Source organism: Halictus rubicundus, chromosome 6 (genome assembly GCF_050948215.1).
Source record: "Halictus rubicundus isolate RS-2024b chromosome 6, iyHalRubi1_principal, whole genome shotgun sequence".
Lineage (NCBI taxonomy): Eukaryota > Metazoa > Arthropoda > Insecta > Hymenoptera > Halictidae > Halictus > Halictus rubicundus.
The window spans coordinates 12,775,914-12,797,245 of NC_135154.1; the positions used below are offsets into that span (position 1 = coordinate 12,775,914).

Genomic DNA, 21,332 nt, shown 5'->3' on the forward strand with positions numbered 1-21,332 from the left:
TTCCAGCTCAAAGTAATGCAAGTATTTTGTACTATCATATTAATATAGTAAAAGAATGTAAAGCTTCTGCTGAACCGTAGCACTGTGTAAAATACTGTCAAAAAATGTGCTCCCTTCCTGAGGGTTCAAACCCCTTGGGTTATATCCCCGTAAAACAAACATTCTGCGCGTAAGTTGCTTCTTCTTCCACGAAAATAGAAGACCTGAAAAGAGCCTTTCTTCTAAACAGACGAGAACAGAAAATAAAACTCGCGCAAAGGCACAAAGCACGTACACAGTCAGTCACAAAAGTCTACGCACACCTGGCAACGTTCAAATCCTCAACAACAAAACAACGATTTTGGACTTTACTAGTCGATGCATTCGTTAAACCTAGATTTCTTCTAAATAGATTAGCTTGAATTTGCAAAGTGACTTTTACAGTTAACCATCACTTGTAAGATGAAGAACGCGCATAGAAAACATTAGAGATTACTTTGGAGAGTAGAATCGAGTCTAATTGTTCATAAACAATCAACAAATTCCCGAATCAAAAGCTGCGAATTAATTTGAGCACCTAATATTTTACACGTTACCTACCGGCAATAATTTCATAACTTTTGAAAGTCTATGGACCGTAAGAACTTTTTAATAGATCCTTCAACAGCAATATTAACTTGAATCGTAAACAAACAAGTCAACCCCAGTAACGTCTCCTTTAGCTTCGTGGACTGTGAATTCAGTGTTCTATCGTTGTAATTAACACAATTCAAATGGCGTGGGCGTAGTCTGCCAAAAGAGAAAGTGGGAGTTGACAGGGGTGCGATGGATTTTTGCGATGGACTGTAGGTAGATGGGGAGACGGAATGAACGAATCCTGTGGTTGAAGAAGAGGGAAACGTTTGTTTGTCAACGAGAGGTAATCTCACCTTATAAGATCAATGATCGTGTCGTTGTGCCTCGGTATAATGAACTCGTCGAGGTCCACCAGCGCCACGTACTCGTATTTGTACATCGATCGATAAAGGCAATCGTTCAGGGCGGCGAACAGACCTTCCGTGCGGATCTCGAGCTGCGAAATCATGTCCAAATGGTGCCAAGGTAGCACGGTCACGAGACCTTTGGCTTCGTAGTACTTGAGAGCGCATCCGGCCTCCGCGCCGACCGTGTCGTTGTAAAGAGTCACGTGCGAGGCGCCGAGCAGCCCGTGCAACTCGATAAACTCCACAAGTTGCAGCACCTGCAACATTATCGCGCCCAGAGAGACAAGAAGAATAGCCGGGGCGTACCGATGATAATCACGCGTCGCGTCGCACAGTGGTCGATTTTTCGAAAAAGTGGGTCGAAAATCGCTATCACTTGAACATTCCATCTATTCGCGAACAATTTAGGGGTTGGAACGAAAGCTCGCAGCGTTTTTCGATTACAATTCAAAGATCAAATCAAGATATTTATTCATAGATTTCTTCAATAACATATTTTCACTTTGTCGAATTGAGCTATTGAATAAACTTATGGACTATCTTAATTTAATTTTATCATTGAATTTTAATTTAAAAACTTTATAAACTAGACTCAATCGAAACAAACTTATCAGTCACGCGTGTTAGATATTGATGAATGAAATTATACAATTTTCAATTTCTAAAACAGCTTTTTTATTTTTGCCCCAGTTTCCGTACTTATCGACCGCTGTGCGTCGCACAGTGCTCCCGAACGGCGCCAAAATCTGGTCAAAACCACAAAACCTAATGCATTTCCATTAAAAACTCCAAGGTTTTTTAGGTCGCCCAAAAAAAAAAACAAAATGGCGGAATTGTACGGTCCTATTTGAAAAACTTAATTTGAAATTCTCTTTAATTTCACACGAGCAGACTGCGGATTTTATACATTTGTATTTTATGCAATTTTAGGGCTGCAACGTGTTGATCCCAGCTTATGACATTTATTAAGGGAACAATGAAATTTCCAACTGGATCCTGTTCATTGTAATCGATGCAAACAATTTTTATTCTACATAAAAAGTGTTTTGCAATCAAAGCAGACAATTTTTATTTCGCATGAAACTCCAAAGCCAGCTACCAGCATTAAGCATAATCCCTGTGACAGCGAGGTCCGGGTCCATTTTGACCCAGCATATGAAAATCGTCATTCAGTTACACAATTTCCATTGCCGTTATTAACATTCATAAAAATGAAGTTTCGAAGTTTTTGACCAGGTTTCGGCGATTTGGGAGCGCTGCGCGTCGGGCGAATTTTCGCCCGGGACGATCCCGGAGGATCCCGCACACGTACCCGGTTGTAATCGTAGTGCAGAGGTTTCACGCAAACCGCCAACAACTCCTTGTCCTCTGTCCTAGTTTCCGGCCGGTTCTGCACGAGGATGCGATTGGTCGGGGCTGCTTTCAGCCTGGCCACAACGCTCACCGTTTCCGGTACTCTATCGGTCGCCGGCGACTCTTTAGGTAACGGACAGATGACGAAGCACGCGCTGTACTTCAAGTTCCAGTTCTCTCTGATCACCTGTCGGAACATGATATATAAACCTGATCGTCAATCCCAATGACGCGGCTCTAGAGCTCGCAGCCGGACGAAATGGAGCACCGGGGAAACGTTGACAGCACAGGTCAAATCGAAACTGTTCCCATTTCCAATTAATTACCGAGTAACATCATCGGATAGCACGAAAAATAATCTCGAAAGCTCTAATGTCGAGGCGAGATAGGACCGTGAACCTAACGGCAAAGAAATGCGACGTTGAGTCAGACCGGGTGAAGGGTTAAGGTGAGTATGAACAAAAGGTTAAAAGTTTAGGATCGCTGTAAACCCGGTGCACGCTAACGCAATGTCGCGTTGCGCTGCCAATTGCTACCCCGGTTGATGGCAGGCGGCCGTCAAGGAGAAATACATCTTGCCCCTAATTTGCGTGCGGAGCACAAGGCTGAGTTTGTTCGAACGCGTTTGAAAAAAGAAAAGGAAAAAAAAATCAAATGAATCCAGCGAAAGGTCAACGTGTACCGTTTGCTGGCTTCGTTACGACGAAACTTGTTACCGTATTTTTTTTTTGTTTCGAGATTTCTTCTTTTCGTTGCGTTTCCCGGGAGCTGAAGTTCGTAACCTCGTTTGCTCGGTTGACGCACCTTTACTTTAGCAGCCACCGTCACGGAAGCGGTCACGTTCCCACCGTTCTCCGTTCGATACCAAAATCTGCACCAGACACGCTCCGGTCCTTTGGTCTTCGTGGCGCTTATTATGCGCACCATGCCCTGTTTTTTACCCGCTGGCGTGCCTGCGCCGCCAACCCTGTCGTCGAAGTACGCCGAGTACACGAAGAATTTGAATCTGGGAACAGTAGGCACGGCCTCGTTAGAATTGGACACGGTAATTGTTTCGAACAGGGCCGACGACCTCGTCGACTTCATCGATCTTCAAAGATATTGTCAAGGTCAACGTTCCGAGCAACTGAGCGGTCCGCTGCAAGAGGGAGCTATGCCGCAACACTCCTTTTGCGAGATTAAGCTCTCTCTCGCGCAGAAATCGTAACACGCAAGGGAAACAATGTTTTATAAATGGACTGCGGATCTTTATGCAAAATAATAATTGTCCAACTCGATTGTAAGAAACCGAAATTAAATGACGATGCATTTTCCGTTCTAATCGTCTTAAAAAGTCGAAAGTAATATACCAATAACCCTTAAATTTTTCTAATGTATTCTGTATTTGACCTGCTCTTTTTTGTAATAAATCCATGAAATCCTCAGTCTATTTATAAACCTAATCATAGCGAACGCGGACAATTAGCTACTAGTCAGCGTTCTTCTCGCAAACAATAAATATTAGACAAAAAAATGTGAAAAGTAATACTGTTTTTTGCAAGCAAAGTTTTTTTTAGAAATCAAGGTGACCTTTAATCTTTTAAACGGAAAGCCCAATTTTTTGCATATCATATGAAAACGTGTGTCAAGACAAATTCATTCGTATACGACACAGTGACCTTCAAGGTCGTACAAGGTCAGACACGGAAGAAACATTTTGAACATCGCGAAATTCTTCAGAATGTTGGAAAACAGTCGTAGAAAACGATGGTGACTGCCCGAATTGTAGCAATTCCTTGTAAGAGTAAATTAACACATTCGCGACCGCTGACGTCAATTCACGTCATTTTAAATTCTATTCCTGATTGCCGCTGACGTGAATTCACGTCCTGCAATTTTTGTTTCTGAATGCGGCAACATTAGGCGCATTAATGCGATTGGATTAAAATTTAAATCATTAATTAATTTAATAAATCAATTAATCCTTACTTTGGCGATACAAGTTTGCGGCAACCAGCTTCAGAATTTCATTATTTTCGCCGGTACTCAGTATTAGAAACGGAAAAAACTTGCCGGTCGCGAATGTGTTAAAAATAAATAGAAAACCGTATCAGGATTTTTGCAATGACCCAACACATTGATCAAAGCTATCGCCGACGAAGCGTGTCGTCGGTGAACTCTCGTAAAAAGTTCAAAATCCTTGAGACCCGTGGTGGCGATTCGAAACGTGACCCGTACGGACCTGTGCGGGGTCAAGGCCGTGTTAGTCGCGACCGATAAATATTCGTAAAAGCGTGTTATCAGGTGCGAGCGTACCTAGTTTTCGTGACTGGTAGCCATTCGGCATCCGTGATTCTCAGGCTCTGATCGGGCTGCGGTAGACGAGCTTCCAAGTTCGGTGGTAAGCTCGGTAAACCTCTCGGGTCCGGTTGTATCGCGGTCTTCTGCCCTCCATCTTCTCCGTGCACCAATAATCCGATATGATCGTCGAAGCTGCCCTTCAAGCCGATATAATCTTCAGCCTGCGTGAGAGCCAAACAGAGAGAACCCGTTCAATAAATCCCGTCTGTTCGACGCCGCGATTTTGATGGATACCTATCCAAGAAAGGAAAATACAAGCTCGCCCGGTCTTTTTCCGAACCGTTCGAAAACTGCTTTCGATGGGATTTTATTGTTCGAACGGCTCCTTCTCGACCGGGGGCTGTAGTCGAGTATGCTAACGCGAACAGTTTTTCATCAACGAAACCAAAAAGCGCCGCTGCGAACAAAGACACGAGGGGGCTTATCAAATAATAATACGTTTTCCGCGAGTACTCGATCCGATAACGATTTTTTCCCGCGCACAAGGGTTCGATGAAATTGGAAACGCGCCTTGCATATTCCCGCTTTTGATAACCGAAGGCCTGTTAGCGGATTCTTTAACCTTTTAACCGGGGATCACGAGCTAATTGGTCGGTCGAGTTTGCCATCGTCTTTTAGGGACTGTTCGTTTTATTCTTGTTGTGATTCAACGAAGAACTCCTTTACCTCGTTGTGTTGTATCCGTGTTCGTTGTAAGTACACTGCGGACTTTATGTATTTGCGACAAGAATGGGCAGGTCAAATATAAGGCTGTAAAGAGATCAGCGGAATTGAATGATGTGATCATATTGTGCTCGACTTATTGAAATTATTAAACGACGAAATACAGTTTCATTTAATTTCTCTTTCTCACAATTGACCTGGACAATTTTCATTTCGCATATAGATCCGCAGTCTAGTTATAAGCTATATTCTATTTATGTCGATATCATATATTACGTGTATAATATTATATATGTATTACAAATTGAGCTATTTATATGTATATTTTTATATACTATTCAGCGCCACTAATGTTTATGGGAATCGTTTTTAACACTTTGACTGCCACATTAGAAACCTCAAAAATTCCATAAAATCAATGCGAGTAAAAATTAATTTTAAAACCTGGACAAATAATTCCGTCATCCACATATGGGTGACATGGCGGTCAACGTGTTAAGTAATGTGGGAGTGATAAATTGTTTTTAACGAACGGTCAAGTTCGCGAGCTTAGCATTTGCAAGAAGTCGAGCCAGTAGATCGGGAACCGACGAGCAGACAGGAAAGAATTTTTTACGTAGCGAACAGAGACATTAAAAGTTTTAAAGGTTGAACCGTGTTTGCGGGAAGCTGCAGCATCGATTTTCGCGAACAAGCAGACACGATACACCGATCAGTTCATCTTTCGACCGAATTAATTTGCACAGGTAGCCGCGAGTGTATAATCCACGATGATCACCGTCGGGGGGTAGGGGCGTACAATCATCGCCAGTTTAATATTCCCGTGTAAATCATGAGTCGCGTATCATCGTATCAATTTTAAATGTGCGTGACGCCGCGTTAAAATATCGGGCGGCGGCGTTTTAGTGACTTATTACGGGCGGTCGTTTCGGTTTTATTAGTAGAGTGGCCGCTCTCGTAGCCGTTCAAACGGATTTTCCGCGCGTAATCCTGCGAGTTCTCGGTATAAAATCCTCCGGGAAGCTTTCGCCGTTCGAGCAAAAACCTGTATCGCTGGTTGATGGACACCTTTTTATGCAGCTTCCGCAGACGAACCGTGTACGCGTACGAATCCCGTATAAATTCTGCACGGACCCGGGCGTCCGCTTTCTCGGCCGTAATTACCGGCCGACAAATAAATGTTGTGTAGGGCTTTTATTACGGCCGGTTAATAAGCGCAACGTCGCACACCAGTCGGCCTTTGCGAATGGTTTATAGAACCTTATCGAACCTGTCCTCGAACTTTTATGCCAGCCGTAATTCACCCCCGACGTTCCACAACCGCGATGCAGCTGGCAACATAGCCCCATACGAAATCAATTAAAACGATGTTAACACGATCGCTGCTAAACCAACGACGATAAAAATTACGCAAAATGGAAATACGGAGCTTTCGTTGGAATTGAGGGCAGTAGTGTACCGGAATTTTTACTTAATAGATAGGGGGCTGTGCGAGAACCCGAAATATCGGGTCGGGAACACGAAATTTTGTTTCGGGTTCGGAACGAATACCCAAAAATTTCGAGATTGTCGAATTTATCGGGATTTTCGAAAATTCCGAGAACCCACGTTTATATTTGTTTTAACGAATACAATACACGGTTTCGGATTTTTTATTCTAGGTGTTTCCGGCAAATTATGTTATTTTACTTTTTACTTATTTAATTTACTATTATATGATTATTATTTACGTATTTTGTACGTTACTATACAGCAGAGTAGTTCGGGAAACCCGATTCCGTCGGGAATCTTGAAATTTTCGGGAACCCGACCCGACCCGACTCGACCCGACTCGTCCCGACTATCGGTTTCCCGATATTTTCAGGTTCTCGCACACCCCTGGTAATACAACAAGCACTTAGCATTCGAATCGCACAATACTCGAGACAAAATGGAATAAAATGAATACAATTTGCTTGCCGCCGCCTCGATACACGAAAGACGAAATCAAAAAGACAATATTGTGTGCTATTCCCGTTTTTAATAAAGCTCCTCGAAACAGTTATGCCAGTCGTAATTCACCCTAACGTTATATAACCGCGGTGCAGCTGGCAATATAGCTCCATACGAGACCAATTAAAGCAATGTCAACACGTTTGCTGTTAAACGAACGACGATAAAAACGAAGCGAAATAGAAATACAGTAGTACTCAGAGTTGGGCAGTAATTAATTACACGAGTATTTCGTTACATCTTCAATTACATGAGCAAATGTGGACTATAATTTCAATAAGAAAACGGTTAAATGGTCCAAAACATAAAAATTAGTGGTTTGAGAGAACAATTACACTGAAGTAATTGTTAGACTCAGTTACAATTACTGTAATTGTAATTGAAGCTCTCAAGTAAGTCTAGTAATTGCAACTACCAATTAGTAGAATAGTTAATAATTTTGATCGTTCATAGGAACGAAATATGGAATATATACATACAAATATAATAATATAGAGTTTATAATTCTGAAATTTCGGGCAGAAATTCGAAGTAGCGTAAATACAATTTATATTTAGTGTATCGCGTAGATAAACACGATATCTGTTGTCTGATTTCAAAAGCTGACCAAGAGTGGGGAGATTGGAGATTATTTTATGGTTTCCATGGATTTATAAATGTTAGCATCTCTTAGTTAGCAGTAGCAAGTTTAGTTGCGAATCAATAAAACACCCCAGTAACTTAAACCAACTCCTCTCGGGATTATTATTTGAAAGGCCACCTTTAGCTCCTGAGAATCCTATTATTAAGCTTCCGACAGGGATCGAGCATTAATACATAAAGCAAGAACAATTAGATCCGATCTTCATTCGACCCTTGTGTATCCGTAATAACGCAATAAATATTACCAGTCTGCGTGACCTTCTAGCATAGTGGTTGCGTGAGTTTCGATGCCCATAGTACGCTTAAGGGTCGAAGAAATGTATCGTGATTGCTATCAATAATTCCGCACCCTACAATTGAAAAAATTCATAGTAATATGAATAGTAAAATTATACGGTAAAATTGTTGTTCGAAATAATGAAATAAATTGAATTATTGTAGCCGTTTTAATTCAGAAACGGTTCAACTTTAAATTATATCAGGGCCAATGATTCTTAGGTTGTTGCTTCAAGATTTTCGCTACAGCTTCTTCCCTATTTTTTTTTTTTTTTTCGAAGGCATATTATGGTGTTACGAATGCTTATCACAAACTACATAACTCTCCTCCAACCGAGCACAAAAGCTGTTTCTATGATGAAAGTAAATATGAAACTAAGGACCACGATATTGAAATTTTTATCCAATTTTGTCTCAGCCTTCTTACCAGCTTTAAGTCAAAATATTAAAAGACGGAGCTAAACAATTGTGTGCGCTTACGCGTTTATGCGACCAGTACTTGAGATAACAAAGAAAATTCGTGTTCCATATTCTATGTAATAATGTTTGTTATGAACAACGTGAACAGACTTGGTGATAACAAATTGTTCCTCGTTCGTCAAATAAATAAATTGTTTGACGTTAAATTAGCGGGCAAGGACGCCCGCTGATGCCCGTGGGCACAGCCAGTGTCGCCAGATGAGGGGAGGGAGCACGAATCGAGGGGAATACAGTTACCCTCTCTCTGCCGGTACCGGGGTGTGCACGACAGAGACGCAACGCGTCACGTGACTGGGTCATGGCGGAAGCGTGGCGGTAGAAGGGGAAATTAGAGTGGGGGAACAAGTCTTGATCTGGCGACTCTGGGCACAGCTACGGGCAAGTGAGTCATCGGAGTGGGGGTAAGCCGTAGCCTTAGCTGGCAATGCTTAGCTGTGACAATGCGTGTGTCAAATACATGCAACCTTGCCCGCAGGGGCGTGGCTTCGTGCCCGCCGTTCTGTGTATGCCCACGGCCAAAAAAACCACTGAACAACTCGGGTGTACACTAATAATATTGTAACCTTCGGGGGACCAGCGAACTCAAAATCCTCGAAATTGATGTCGGACAATGTTATCTAACGTAAACAGTTAACAGACTGTGCACAGGTGTTTCGAGTCCGAGAAACAACTCGAGGCCAAAGTGAAAGAGACTGCGCCGCAGTGAGGAGTTGAAGCTTTGCTTTACTGGGTTAGTTTTAGTTGGTTGCAAAATTTTTGCTATGTCCGCTCGGCATGGAAGCGCGCAGGAAATTTGCATTTCCCAACGTTCCTTCCACCCCCCCCCCCCCCCCCCCCACACCTGTGCTTCGTTATTAGTGCGACGGAGGCCTTCTCCTTATTTACCCGGTATCCTAATTAAGGGTCTCGAGAATAGTTTTAAAACTCTTTGAAGTTATGGTCCGCTTTTAGCAGTACATTTTCATTACGGGGAACAATTCGGAGCAAAATCTGCGGGCGTAAAACCGGCAAATTCTAATTAAATGCCCGTCTAAATCTCCCAGAAACATTTCGTCTCCGCATTGACTCTGCTCGAAGAATCGTTACTTCGAATGGTCATGCGTTTATTTGAAAACTGGATCGAAAACAAATTCGAATATATTGTCGATAAACTGCGGACTTTATGCGACATAATGAAAATTCCAGATGATTTTATAATTACATTATTTGCTTATAAAAATTATAGAAGAAATAAATGCACATTTTTATTTTACATAACTGTCGTCCTACTTATTAAAAAAGCAAAATTCAAAATGGAGTTTGTGATCTCATTGGCATAATAACATGATTAAGTTAATTTCGAGGAAAATCTATTTTTTCTTACAAAAATTATATGATTAAAATATATAGGCTCGTCGCATCATTGATAATTGAGTCCCGTAGAACGCCACGCGTCGAAAATTAAGATAAATCTCCGTTTGTTTAACTGAAAGTGAAACGATATCGAATAGTTCGTTTACGGCTTCGAACCGATAATTGATATCTACTAGCATGGTGTTGATCGTACAATAGCGTGTAGAACGATATTTCGCTTTAGTTGACGACGGTAATTTAATATTCGCTAAACATCCCACTGTCGTGCATGCCAACCTATTTTCGATGCTACGCTAGAATTGTTCGTCCATTTTTATCGAGAATCTGTCGATATCGCTTCGACATGACTTAATTACGAATTGCTAAGAATATCCAGCGACCAAATCAAAGCCTTAATCGAACAATACTACCGTTGTTCGTTGTCTATTAAATTAATAACAGCTTCTCTACTTTCGAGCGTGTGTTTATTTATTTTATTCGCGATAGTTGCAGCGCTATCAAATACCTATCAGTCGTGGCGCCATTTTGGATCGGTCTAATGGCACGGTTGACTGATTCATAGTTACTCTATTCGTCTACTTAGATATTATAGCATTAGCTCACATTGTAATATTCGCGTGACATGTGGAGTAAATTGTACATTAATAAATTAGATAATGAATGCAACGAAGTTATAATTAAAATGCAAATTAAATTGCACTTCACTCGTGCTGCATGGATATTCATGGTCCAGAAATTACACGGTTGTAAACTCAGTAGAAACGGAAATCTATTAGTCCGTGTTAAACGTTACCATTAATTTTTCCGTTAATAGATTTCGTATGTTACATTTAATAATTGTAAATATGTATTATAATTCTTTCATCTTTGTGCAAATATTTGCAATTTTAGAGATAGAATGGTTTTCAAAGTTAAGGAAACCACGTATTTCCTGTAGTTAAACATTTTATTTTAACTTTATATATAAATTCTGCAGAATTCACTCGTTTATCGATTTTATGCAATCAATAGGACACACATCGAAATTGGAATACCCAAAACGTATAAACGAACTTGAATAATGAATATGACAGTATAAAATCTGATAGACCAGCTAGGGTAGAATAAAGCATAGCAGAAATTAATCAATAATTTTTAACTTTCTGTCAGATTGAAATTTTGGTAACGACAAAAACTAACCAATTCCATTTCCCTCGATATATCTTTTTACGTTATCAAATGTAAATGATTCTGGTGGCTACGATAACTGAACCTTTCTGAATATAAAAATAATGTTTTTCATTTCGTATGGACAGGAAAGATGGAATAGCGCTCGTACATTATACTTGCAGGTTTATAAAAACATTTTAAGAAAAATGAAGTAACCATTTTCCGTATCGAAAAAATTTACAAAAGCTGTGTACCGTTAGAATTGTAAAATCGAAGCGAATCTAGAAATTCGGAAGAATTGTGTAGCTTTTAGGAATGCGAATTGTTGTTGAAGCGGCGTAGATGCGGGAGATGGTGGTACTTTGTATATTATTTAAAGCAGCGTTTTGATAAAATCGCGTGTAATTCCCGTTCGCTTACACAGACTTCGCGTTACACACGAACGGAATGATGCGCGTCACTGCTGGAAAAGCTATTTCCTGCTGGGCAAAACCCTCTTTTCCATCTCGGAAATCATCTTGAGACCAATTTACTCCCCCCACTCGCTTTTTCGGATTTCCCCGGAACAGGAAACGCACGGCAGAATGGAAGAAGAGCAACCGAGGGACTCTAAAACACCATTTAATCGGGAAGATTACGCTTCTGGAGCGTTCGACGTTATTCCCTATTTAGTCCATGGTTAGAGTTCTTTGATACTCCTTTGTCCTCTTAAAATAAAAAAAATTTAAGAACATGAACGCATCAGTTTCAGCTTACCAAAATCGACGAAGCAAGAAAGGAATTTCTATACAGCCTCAGTTTTTTCTATACAACCAATTCTTTTATTTCGCACGAAGATCCAGTCGATTCGAGAGCCAACTCGATCATCGCCTCTCGCTAGGTCGACTGTTAAAAAGATTCCCCCGTTTGAAAGTGTACACGAAGACTCTCTTGACTGACTGCAAGTAAACGGACCGATTCGTCCGTTCGGCCATCACGTCGTTTCGGGACAATGTGAAGTGCTGAGAATGTGCGGTTCTCTCCCGACGACGTATCATTGTCCGGCAATAAAGAGGGAACCGGTAGCTGGTAGGAAGAATGGGCGCCGCATGGGGAGCCGGGAAAAGGCGATGGGCACGGGGGGGGGGGGGGGAATCGATGAACCGGGATGGCAAAGTTTCCCGTTACCACTTTCCTCCTTTGCGCGGACAAAGAGTAAGCGACAAGACGAGTGGAAAGTTGAACCCTCTTCGTTACTTCCAAAGTCTTTCGCCTGGTCCCTTTGCCCCGGACCGGCAGAAACGTTTCAGGGTTCGCGAGCCTTCGCGACCCTCGCGAATCGAGAATTCGTCGTCTCTTTCGACGAAAACCGACCTAACGCGTCGAACTTGGAAGATGATATAGAGCCTGGTGCTAACACGTCTTACGTCTGATATTGTTCATTGCTGAGCACTCGGTACTCTTATTCCTTCGTATTTGTTGCGTTCGAAAAAAAAGAATAGAAATTTCTCAATATGTGTTCGGTTTCGAGACGTGATCGGACACCTGCTACTCCGCGCGACAATACGTTTATATTTTGTTTTACAACTCGCACTGCAACTCCGAAGTTACCTCGGCAAGAGTCTCGAAGGCCGAACTCTTTACATCCTTAACCCCTTTTATTTTAACGAGTCTGGCCCGTGATGAAGATTTTCGCACAAACGCAAACATCACGTGTAGAACTCGTCGAGTGAAAATCTGCCAAACGTGAACATCACGAGTCTCAGATATCACAGGTATTTACATTCCGGCTCGTATTGTGACTGTTCTCGAGCCTCACTCTGGTTTGTTTACCGCGCGCTGACCCCTACCGCTTGGGCCCGGATTTCGTCGAGGTAAATGTCATCCTCAAGGCCCGTGAGGGTCTGAGACACGCGTTCGCAGCCCCTTAGGCCATCTGGTTCAGACCAAAACACCTGTTTTAGAAATCCGTAATTTCTAAAGGGTACCGGACGAGAGGTACTTAGGAGTCCCGGATTCAAGGTCCCGAAATTTCCATGATTGACCTGAGATAAGGACTTCCAACTCCACCGTGGAGGACTGTCCGGAAGACCCGCCTCCCTCAGGTTAATCAATGAGTGGGGATGATTCTCTCGAAATTTCGGGCCCATCCCTTCGAGAAGTTGGACACCAACGAGGTGACCAGCGAACGGCGCAGGCAGACAGTCTTCAGTTCACATCAGACGCTAACACGACAAACATAGTAGTCATTCGCAGTCTGATTTTCTCGAGTCGTACACAACCACTGCGCGCAATCACATCGAATCCAGTTACCCAAGATTAAGTTGGCGGGTAATATTTCGGTGACACGTATACGCGTCGCAACGGTGAATCCGAGCTTTACGACCTCGGGTGGACCCGTTTTGCGTCGCAAAACAATACGAGATATGTATGTGTAGATTTTACTTATGATCAGTGGACAGATTCGAAGAATTGAAAAATATCAATCTGTCAGTTTCAGCTAATTAAATTCGTTAAAGAGAGAATTAAATGCTACGTGTCTCCTTTATAGCCATTGAAGAGCTGACGAAGGAAGGCCGAGGTGCCACGAAGAAAGAATGGACATTGCCGAAGAAAGTCAAGTGATAGCCGGAAGTAAGCCAACTCGGTTGCAGTGGATCGCCAGAAGCTATCGAGACACTTTAATTTCCCGGAGGGTAGCGAAGCTCTTCTCGGCCCGATTTACGCGCGATTTTAGGTCATAATCTGTTCTCTTTTATTCGCGATGACTGTGAACTTTAACACCGGAGATTAAAATGGTTTTTCGGCTCGCCGGAAGTGAGACCGGCCCTGCGTTCTAACCCCCAGCTTAGGCTACCCGTGGACTCTCTTTTGCCGCGTGTCCCTTGGCCGCGATTCGTATCGATTCTTGTCCGTCATGCCTGTCAACAAAACCTTTTTCTCATTTCAACCGGATCACCGCGATATAATAGAGCATCCCCGATTCGGATTTGCGAGCTGGCTGCTGAATTAGCGACCTTTAGCACATCGTCGACCGGAGACGCCAATTGACGTCTTTCCCTTTCCGAACGTTGCTGACACAAAAAAAGCTGCAAGCGAAGCTTGGTAGCGATGCAGGTATTGTTAAGAGCGTTTTAGGCACCGATAGAAGTTTCCGCGAGTGGAAAGAAGCACAAAACGATTATACGGGGTGTCCCAGTATCGATGGCACGACCGTCGAGGGGTACATGAGAGAATAAGTCGAAAATATGGAATACATTTTGTATGAGGGTATGAAAGTCATTTCTGAAATTCGTAGGATGATTGCTTCAATTAATCGCTGAAACGAATCGTCGATGATTAAATATCAATCGTCGGTGACTAATTAAAAATACACGTGGATCGTTAATTTTTAGATTTTCGTCGAAATTAAATATGAATTCAATTTAATGTATGCTTTCCATATATTCACCACTTTCAACGAATGTATGAATGTATAATTATTATCACAAAGCCAGGGAGCGTTTAACTATAGTATTATTTTATTTGTTTGCAACATTTCAATACGTATTTTATAGTTTCCTGCTCGGACATACTTATCCCACGGTATAATGGAATTTAATAGTTAATTACCGATCCAATTGTTGCCGAAATAACTAACTCGATGCGTACAATTAACAATTAAATGCCTACTTTACTTATATTGATTATTTATACTGATAAAAATAGTCCATTATAGTATACCCAATTGAATCTCTAATTGGAGGAATATTACTGCTACGAGACAATTCACGAGGCAACTGGTTTTGCTACATTCCTATCGCAGTTTATCGGATATTCGGAGGCTTTCCATTTTTGCAGACGTCCGCGGTAGTACGGATTGCTTCGCGCTATTTCGAATAGACAATTCTGACGCAAGCGTACGCTGATTTTGTTCAATAACGCGTTGCCACGGCGACGCTAGCAAATATGTTAACTTTACAGACCGCGTGGAGCGCAATCGGGAATTCGTTACTAATCGTGCGTCGGTAATCGTGTGAAACTTCACAGCGAGAGGAAAAGCATTGTGTTTGATTTCGCCGGAATTGGTAATGCAACTGAACCGAAAGGGGAAAATAAAGAAACTGTAAAATCGGTCATTGTATTTGGCAACGCGGCGGATACGCGTGCACGTTTGCTCAATTTATTATGACAGCAGCTGTACGAAAAACGTATTTCCGATATTTGCGTGAAGATAAAGTCATAGGATCAAGAATAATCTTAATTTTTAATTTTTAATTTTGATTTAAATTTGATTTTAAATTTTACTTGTTGCTTCTATCCAACATAAACTGGCTAATGAGAGAGAAGGAGAGAGAGAGAGAGAGAGCAATGTAATATGCTAGCGTACCGTTCGCTGTTTTCGCTTTAAGTAGTAGAGCCGCGTTATGGCCAGACACGTCAGCCAGTTGTATTAGAGAAATTGATTTACTTCTTTCGTGTTAATAACGAGGCTAACTGCAGTCAACTATGAAAATTTTATTCAATATTGAATTACACAGTTGGTCATGTAAATTTTAAATTGATTAACAAGTCTAGTTAAACTTCCTTTTAACGTTTTATTATTTTTGCTTGCGTTCGTTTAACACGAAAGTTATTAACGATCGTAGACAAAAATTGTTCCCATGTTAACAATAAAGGTAACAGCAGTCAACTGATTAAAATTTTGTTTGAAGTAGACAGGTTATCCAACTTTTACGTTAATCAACAATTCTGATTAAACTTTCCTCAAAATTTGATTATTTCTCGTAACGTTAATAAATCCGTTTCTTCGAACGTACATTACGATAAAAACCGACAAAAATCTGGATAAACACGTTCTTGTTGTTTTGTATCAAGCATTGTAAAATAGTAATTTCTAGTGCTTCGTAAATCCGGTGTTAAATGACATCGCGCTCGAATCGGTAAAAACGTTGGCCTCCGTTGCGAGTCTAACGACAACGACACGCGCGCTATCATTATCCGAGTATAGTATTTAGTAACCGTAATGCGATACACGTGGTCGTCGGGAAATGACACGAATTGATCGCCTCGCGCGGCGCCAAGACCAGCCGACGAAAGAATTACAATTTTTGTTCTCGCTAACGGATTAATGAACGCAATTCGTTCGCGTCAACGAACCATTGAGCGCCATAATTCACAGCCGATGTCGACAATGAAAACTATCACTGGTCCGGCTCGACGAGGCCGGATAAAAAAAAAGAAAAACAAGCGAACACATACATACACATACACAAAGAGACCTAAAATTTCGTTCGAAATTCGCGTGTTCGAACAAAACTGCACGCTTGTTCGACAGAATCGGTAAATTACCGTGTATAAATCCACTCCTTCGGGATTGTAATTCTTCCGGGACAATACAGTGGTGGTACAACCGGAAAAGGGGTGATTCTACATTGCAAAATAAGTCGAAAACGTAGAATAAAATTTGTTCGTACGTGGCTTCGTTTCCGAGATAATCGAGTTTGCAAAATCCGAATCGTGTTATTACATAGAACCGGTCGATCATGAACAGACGCGTCGGAACAAACTCGATTTTCTCGGAAAACAAAGTCTCGCGTGAAAAAATGTTATTCCACATTTTCGACTTATTCTTTTATGTAGAATCACCCCCCTCTTCGGTAGTTCCACCAGGCACCGATCAGTGTGTATATTAGGGCAACCAGATGAAAGTTTAACGCGATAGCTATTTCTCGATGCTAATTCGCCATCGTCGTTTCCGTAGAAAGGATGTTCTACTAGGAACGGTCGAATGAATGAATAAATAATGCGCAAGAAAATGTAGATGTACGGCGCTATTTTCTAAGAAGATTGTCCGAGGTGCACGTGTTTCGCCATTACTACGCGATCGCATGATTTTCTTTAGCCGTTTATGCAAATTGACCCGGTCGATGAACAATTTTCTGCTGTAAACACTTTTCCGTTTCACAGTGGTACGAAAAATTCGTTTCCACGGGGAAACGTTCGTTCGGGCAAATTAGATCTGCGAGGCTCGAGAGGAGGTTACGAGATTAATTTGACAAAGATTGGCTCGCGAGATTCTGTTTCGTTTTAGAGAACAGCTCTCTCGACGGTAATAAATTCCGAGAATATTTTTCCGCGAAACTATTAAGCGTCGAAATTGTTAACACGTTAACTGCTCGGTCGCGACGGTCACATATGTGTGACACTAATTTTCAGAAATTAATTTTCAAAGAGCTACTTTTCTAAGTAGTGTGGTTGAAATTTTGCAAAATTTGGCTTGTTATAGTTCGAACGATGAGGGTACGTCAAGCGAACCTATTTACGAAGTTTCGAGTAAATCGGCTTTCGAGATATGAACTCAGCCAATTACGAAAACGTGTTTGAAGTTTCACGTACTCTTATAAGTTATAATGTTTAGAAGAGATGGTCTCCAATTTTAAGGGCTGAGAAGTTGTCAACTTTAAGAATTTATACATGTTAGGATTACTTTTTAAAAATATAAAACTAAGTCTCTTAAAGGTGTGGCAATAGGACGCCGATCTGAAAAAAGAATTTCAATGCAGTTCTCAATGTGTTCTCTATCAGGAGACAAAGAATAGAATGATTGGGAAATGTATGTTTTTTCGAAATTTTCAGGTTCAGTTTGCAGGAGTCAGTGGAACGACTCAGCCTATTCAGTGGAACGACTCAGAGTTTGATACGTCAAACAGTTTGCTATAGGGTCGTAAGGATCCCTACTTACAATTAGAATCGATCTATCGCTGTGTTCGAGACCCTATGGAAGAGGGTGACTTTATGGTCTGCGAGTAGCAGGCAAACACTTCACATTGGTAAGCTGTAGTTATCTTGATACTTAATCGAAATCCTTACACTAATTTTTCTTTAAATCTGCTGTCTTAAATTGGCGTGACGAGAACACGGAATCCTAATCGACCGATCTATTTCGTTCGTTAATAAACAGAATCGGCATGGCCTGGAGAGAATAATTTCACAGTGGGAATAGTGTAGCGTACAAATAACTGAGACAATAGGATTATTATATCGTCGAGTGACGCAACGCGAAGCCAAATTAATTCGGAATCGAAGGCTTCATAAAATATCGTCTCTGGACGACTTCAAGAATCAACGGGAATTTATTTTTTATCGCGGAACATTTTCGCACACGTGCACTGTTATATTAGAAACTTGAGCAAACGCCGTCTTCTTACGTTTCGCTCTGCTTGGTTCCCGGGTACACAGCGTCAAAAGATTTTCTCTGTGTCAACATCAGAAAACGTTCACATTTCTCTACGCTCGTTCGATAAATAAAAATCTCAAACAGTAAGAAATTCCTTGTAAGAGCAAGTTTCAATCTTCATCACTTCGATAATCGTGAAATAAAAAATTCTGACACGGATCATTTTGACTTATTTGCCATTTTTAGTGTCAATTTTTGGATAATGAAATCTTGTATTTAATTTGCCTGTTGTTCCACTTTTACATTGGTGGTCTATAAATGTGTTTGTACACACCGATGAACTTTATTCAATACGACATTATTGATTTTTCAATAAAATTTGTATATAATTATGTTTAGTTAAAATTTTATTAAACGTGATTAGACGATTAAGAAATTTATTTTAGCTGTACATAATTATTAAAAATTGATAGAAATATAGTTCACAGAGACCAAACAAATTCAAAATATTTAGCGTCTATTTTTAAACTGGCAGATGGTGAGAAGCGCAGATTAATCAAATTACACTACAAATTACATTACAGTTATGGATACAATCCTCATTACGAATTTGCATCACAATTCAAATCTAGATCAAATAACATAATTATCTACATGATAAAATATCGGTACGTGCTCGTACGATGTCGATGTTTTATCGTGAACCTAAGACGTATAAAATAAATGCATGATAATATTTATTTCTTCTATAACCTATCCAATTTTTCCACAAAAATGTGGAAAAATGGTGAACGTAAAAGACTCCGAAGAGAGACTCGCCGAAGTGCCCGGCGGGAACGTTTGGCTCCGAAAACGAAGCCAATTTTTGTATTTTTTCAATTGGAAAATGGAACGAAAAATGTAAAACCATAGAAGACCCTCCGGAGAGTTGGTGAAACGACTGGTTGTTAGATGGCGAGATAGAGCCCGGGTGATTAATCGTAGCGAGAGATTTGGCTCGGTCAATTAAACGAATACAGATGGTCCTAATTGCGTACTCACTCCGAGTTCCCCATAATCTGGACGATCGGGCGCAGCCGGCAATCGATGTCCGCTCCTGTGACCTCCCAAGGCTCCGGTGCCACCTACACCCACGCCACGCCTCTCGTCGATCAGGAATATCTCTGTAAGCACGATCAAGCCGAACACCGCGAAGAACATCACCACCAGCATGAACGACATGTTGGCGCGTTCCTTCAGAACGCCCGCGTTCGCCCGGCTCCCGCTGGACCCGCTCCTTCGGGAACCCATCCTCGAGAGGCTCTGCAACTGAACAACCATAACGCACCGTCACCAGTCCAACAGTCGCCAGACCTTATTGGTCAGAACTACACCGCGGATCTTCATGCATTCACGACAAAAAATGGTGGGGTACAATTTGACACAGTAGACAAATTAAATGAGTTTGAGAACTTCAATGTATCGGGTTCAGCTTATTAAAAATATAGAGAGAAGAATGAAGCTTCCGTTTGTCTTCCGTTCTTTGTAATTGTTGTGAACAATTTTTATTTTCCATAAAGATCCGCAGTCTAATTGTCTCCGCAACTGTCGCAACGGTCGCTACGACAATTACAACCTTATCACCTCAACGTTCATTATGCATGAACGGTTGAAAAAGGCTGAAACTTAGAGTAACCGTACATATTTTCACATCAACACGAACAAGAACAATCAAACGCGTCCACTGTTTTGTGGTACAACTATAAATTATGAAGACGTCTTTTTTTATCTCAGACAATTGACTGTACGTAAGCGTTCGAAGTTTCGAGCGCGAAGATTTCAAACTTGCGGAACCCCGTAAAGAATGTGATTCGCGTGAGGGTTAAATTCGATTCCCGTGAAAATGAAACCTCATAAGAAACAATTTCATTCTACAGTTTCAACTACTTCGACGCGAGAAACCAGCCCGTTCCGCGTTCGAAAAACTTTCGCGAACCAGTCGCGGGAGCAAATGTACGTGTAAGTATGCTTCCGTACGGACGTGCTATACGTCGGAGACGATGTTCAAACTCGGAACTTGGAATCCAATTTCAGGAACAACAAAGTTTTCTACGTTTTACCGTCACCCTCGCGCGATATAACGTATATATCCGTCATTGGGAAAGTAACACTGAAAAGTAGAACGCGTCGAGGAACTTTGGTTTATCGGGACGCCCGCTTAGACTCTCGCGATCATAAGATTAAGTAGATAAAAGGATGAGTGTTAATTATTCTAAGTGAGAACCGGAATTTTCGACAAAGCGCGTTGCAGGGGCTTTGCACCTTCGCCGTAGGATAAAAAGTGCAGCGGCGCAGAGTTGGCTAAGAGCTTTCAAGTTTTTAGTAATTGATTCGCCGAGAACGAAACCTAACGCGGACAAATTTCGCATCTAAAAAATTGTTTAATAAGGAGACGTTGCTGGTTTGATGAAAGTAGCTTTGTTGTTAAAAAAATAAATAGTGCAGGCGTGCTTTGTCTTGTTGAACAATTATAAATTTGCAAAATTAGACTTACTGGATCGATAGCCGAAGCTTCTTTATTAAAAGTATAAATAATGCAGTGAAAATAGTCTCATACTCATTATATGAGTTTTCTAGTTCCAAAAGATTGGGCACTGTTTATGAATGATTGAAAAACATACTATCCGATCCAATTGGTTTAATTCATCCAATACTATAAACGTTTGCATTCATAAGATAGAGAAGAGAAATGAAAAACTCAGAATGATTAAAAACAGAGACTCTTAGCAATGACGTGAAATATTTTTTTTTAAGCCAAAACTCGCACGAGTTATTTGGAGCAGACATTTTCGACATTTTAACACCCTTGGGAACGTAATTCTCGGCTGGCGAAATTATTTTTGCAGAAAAAATATTGCGACGGGAGTAACGCTTTAAAGAAGAGGTCTGGGGGTCTGCGAGCATTTTTATGAAAAGAAAAAATTGTATAGTTGTTTAGGCTATTC

At 41.2% G+C, this 21,332-nt stretch overlaps 1 protein-coding gene across 2 annotated transcripts in view; it reads right to left on the reverse strand.

The window, feature by feature from the left end:
- LOC143355276 (uncharacterized) overlaps positions 1–21,332 on the reverse strand; it is a 39,161-nt gene that overhangs the window by 3,690 nt on the left and 14,139 nt on the right. The window contains exons 3-7 of one of the 2 annotated variants that reach the window (XM_076789971.1): positions 19,390–19,650; positions 4,611–4,816; positions 3,120–3,321; positions 2,275–2,502; positions 909–1,219 (exon numbers count right to left, since the gene is read on the reverse strand). In XM_076789971.1, the coding sequence (XP_076646086.1) occupies positions 909–1,219; positions 2,275–2,502; positions 3,120–3,321; positions 4,611–4,816; positions 19,390–19,638 (1,196 nt within the window). In that variant the 5' untranslated portion in view covers positions 19,639–19,650. Of the gene's footprint in view, positions 1–908; positions 1,220–2,274; positions 2,503–3,119; positions 3,322–4,610; positions 4,817–19,389; positions 19,657–21,332 lie in introns of both variants that reach the window. The other variant, XM_076789970.1, reaches the window with a different exon arrangement.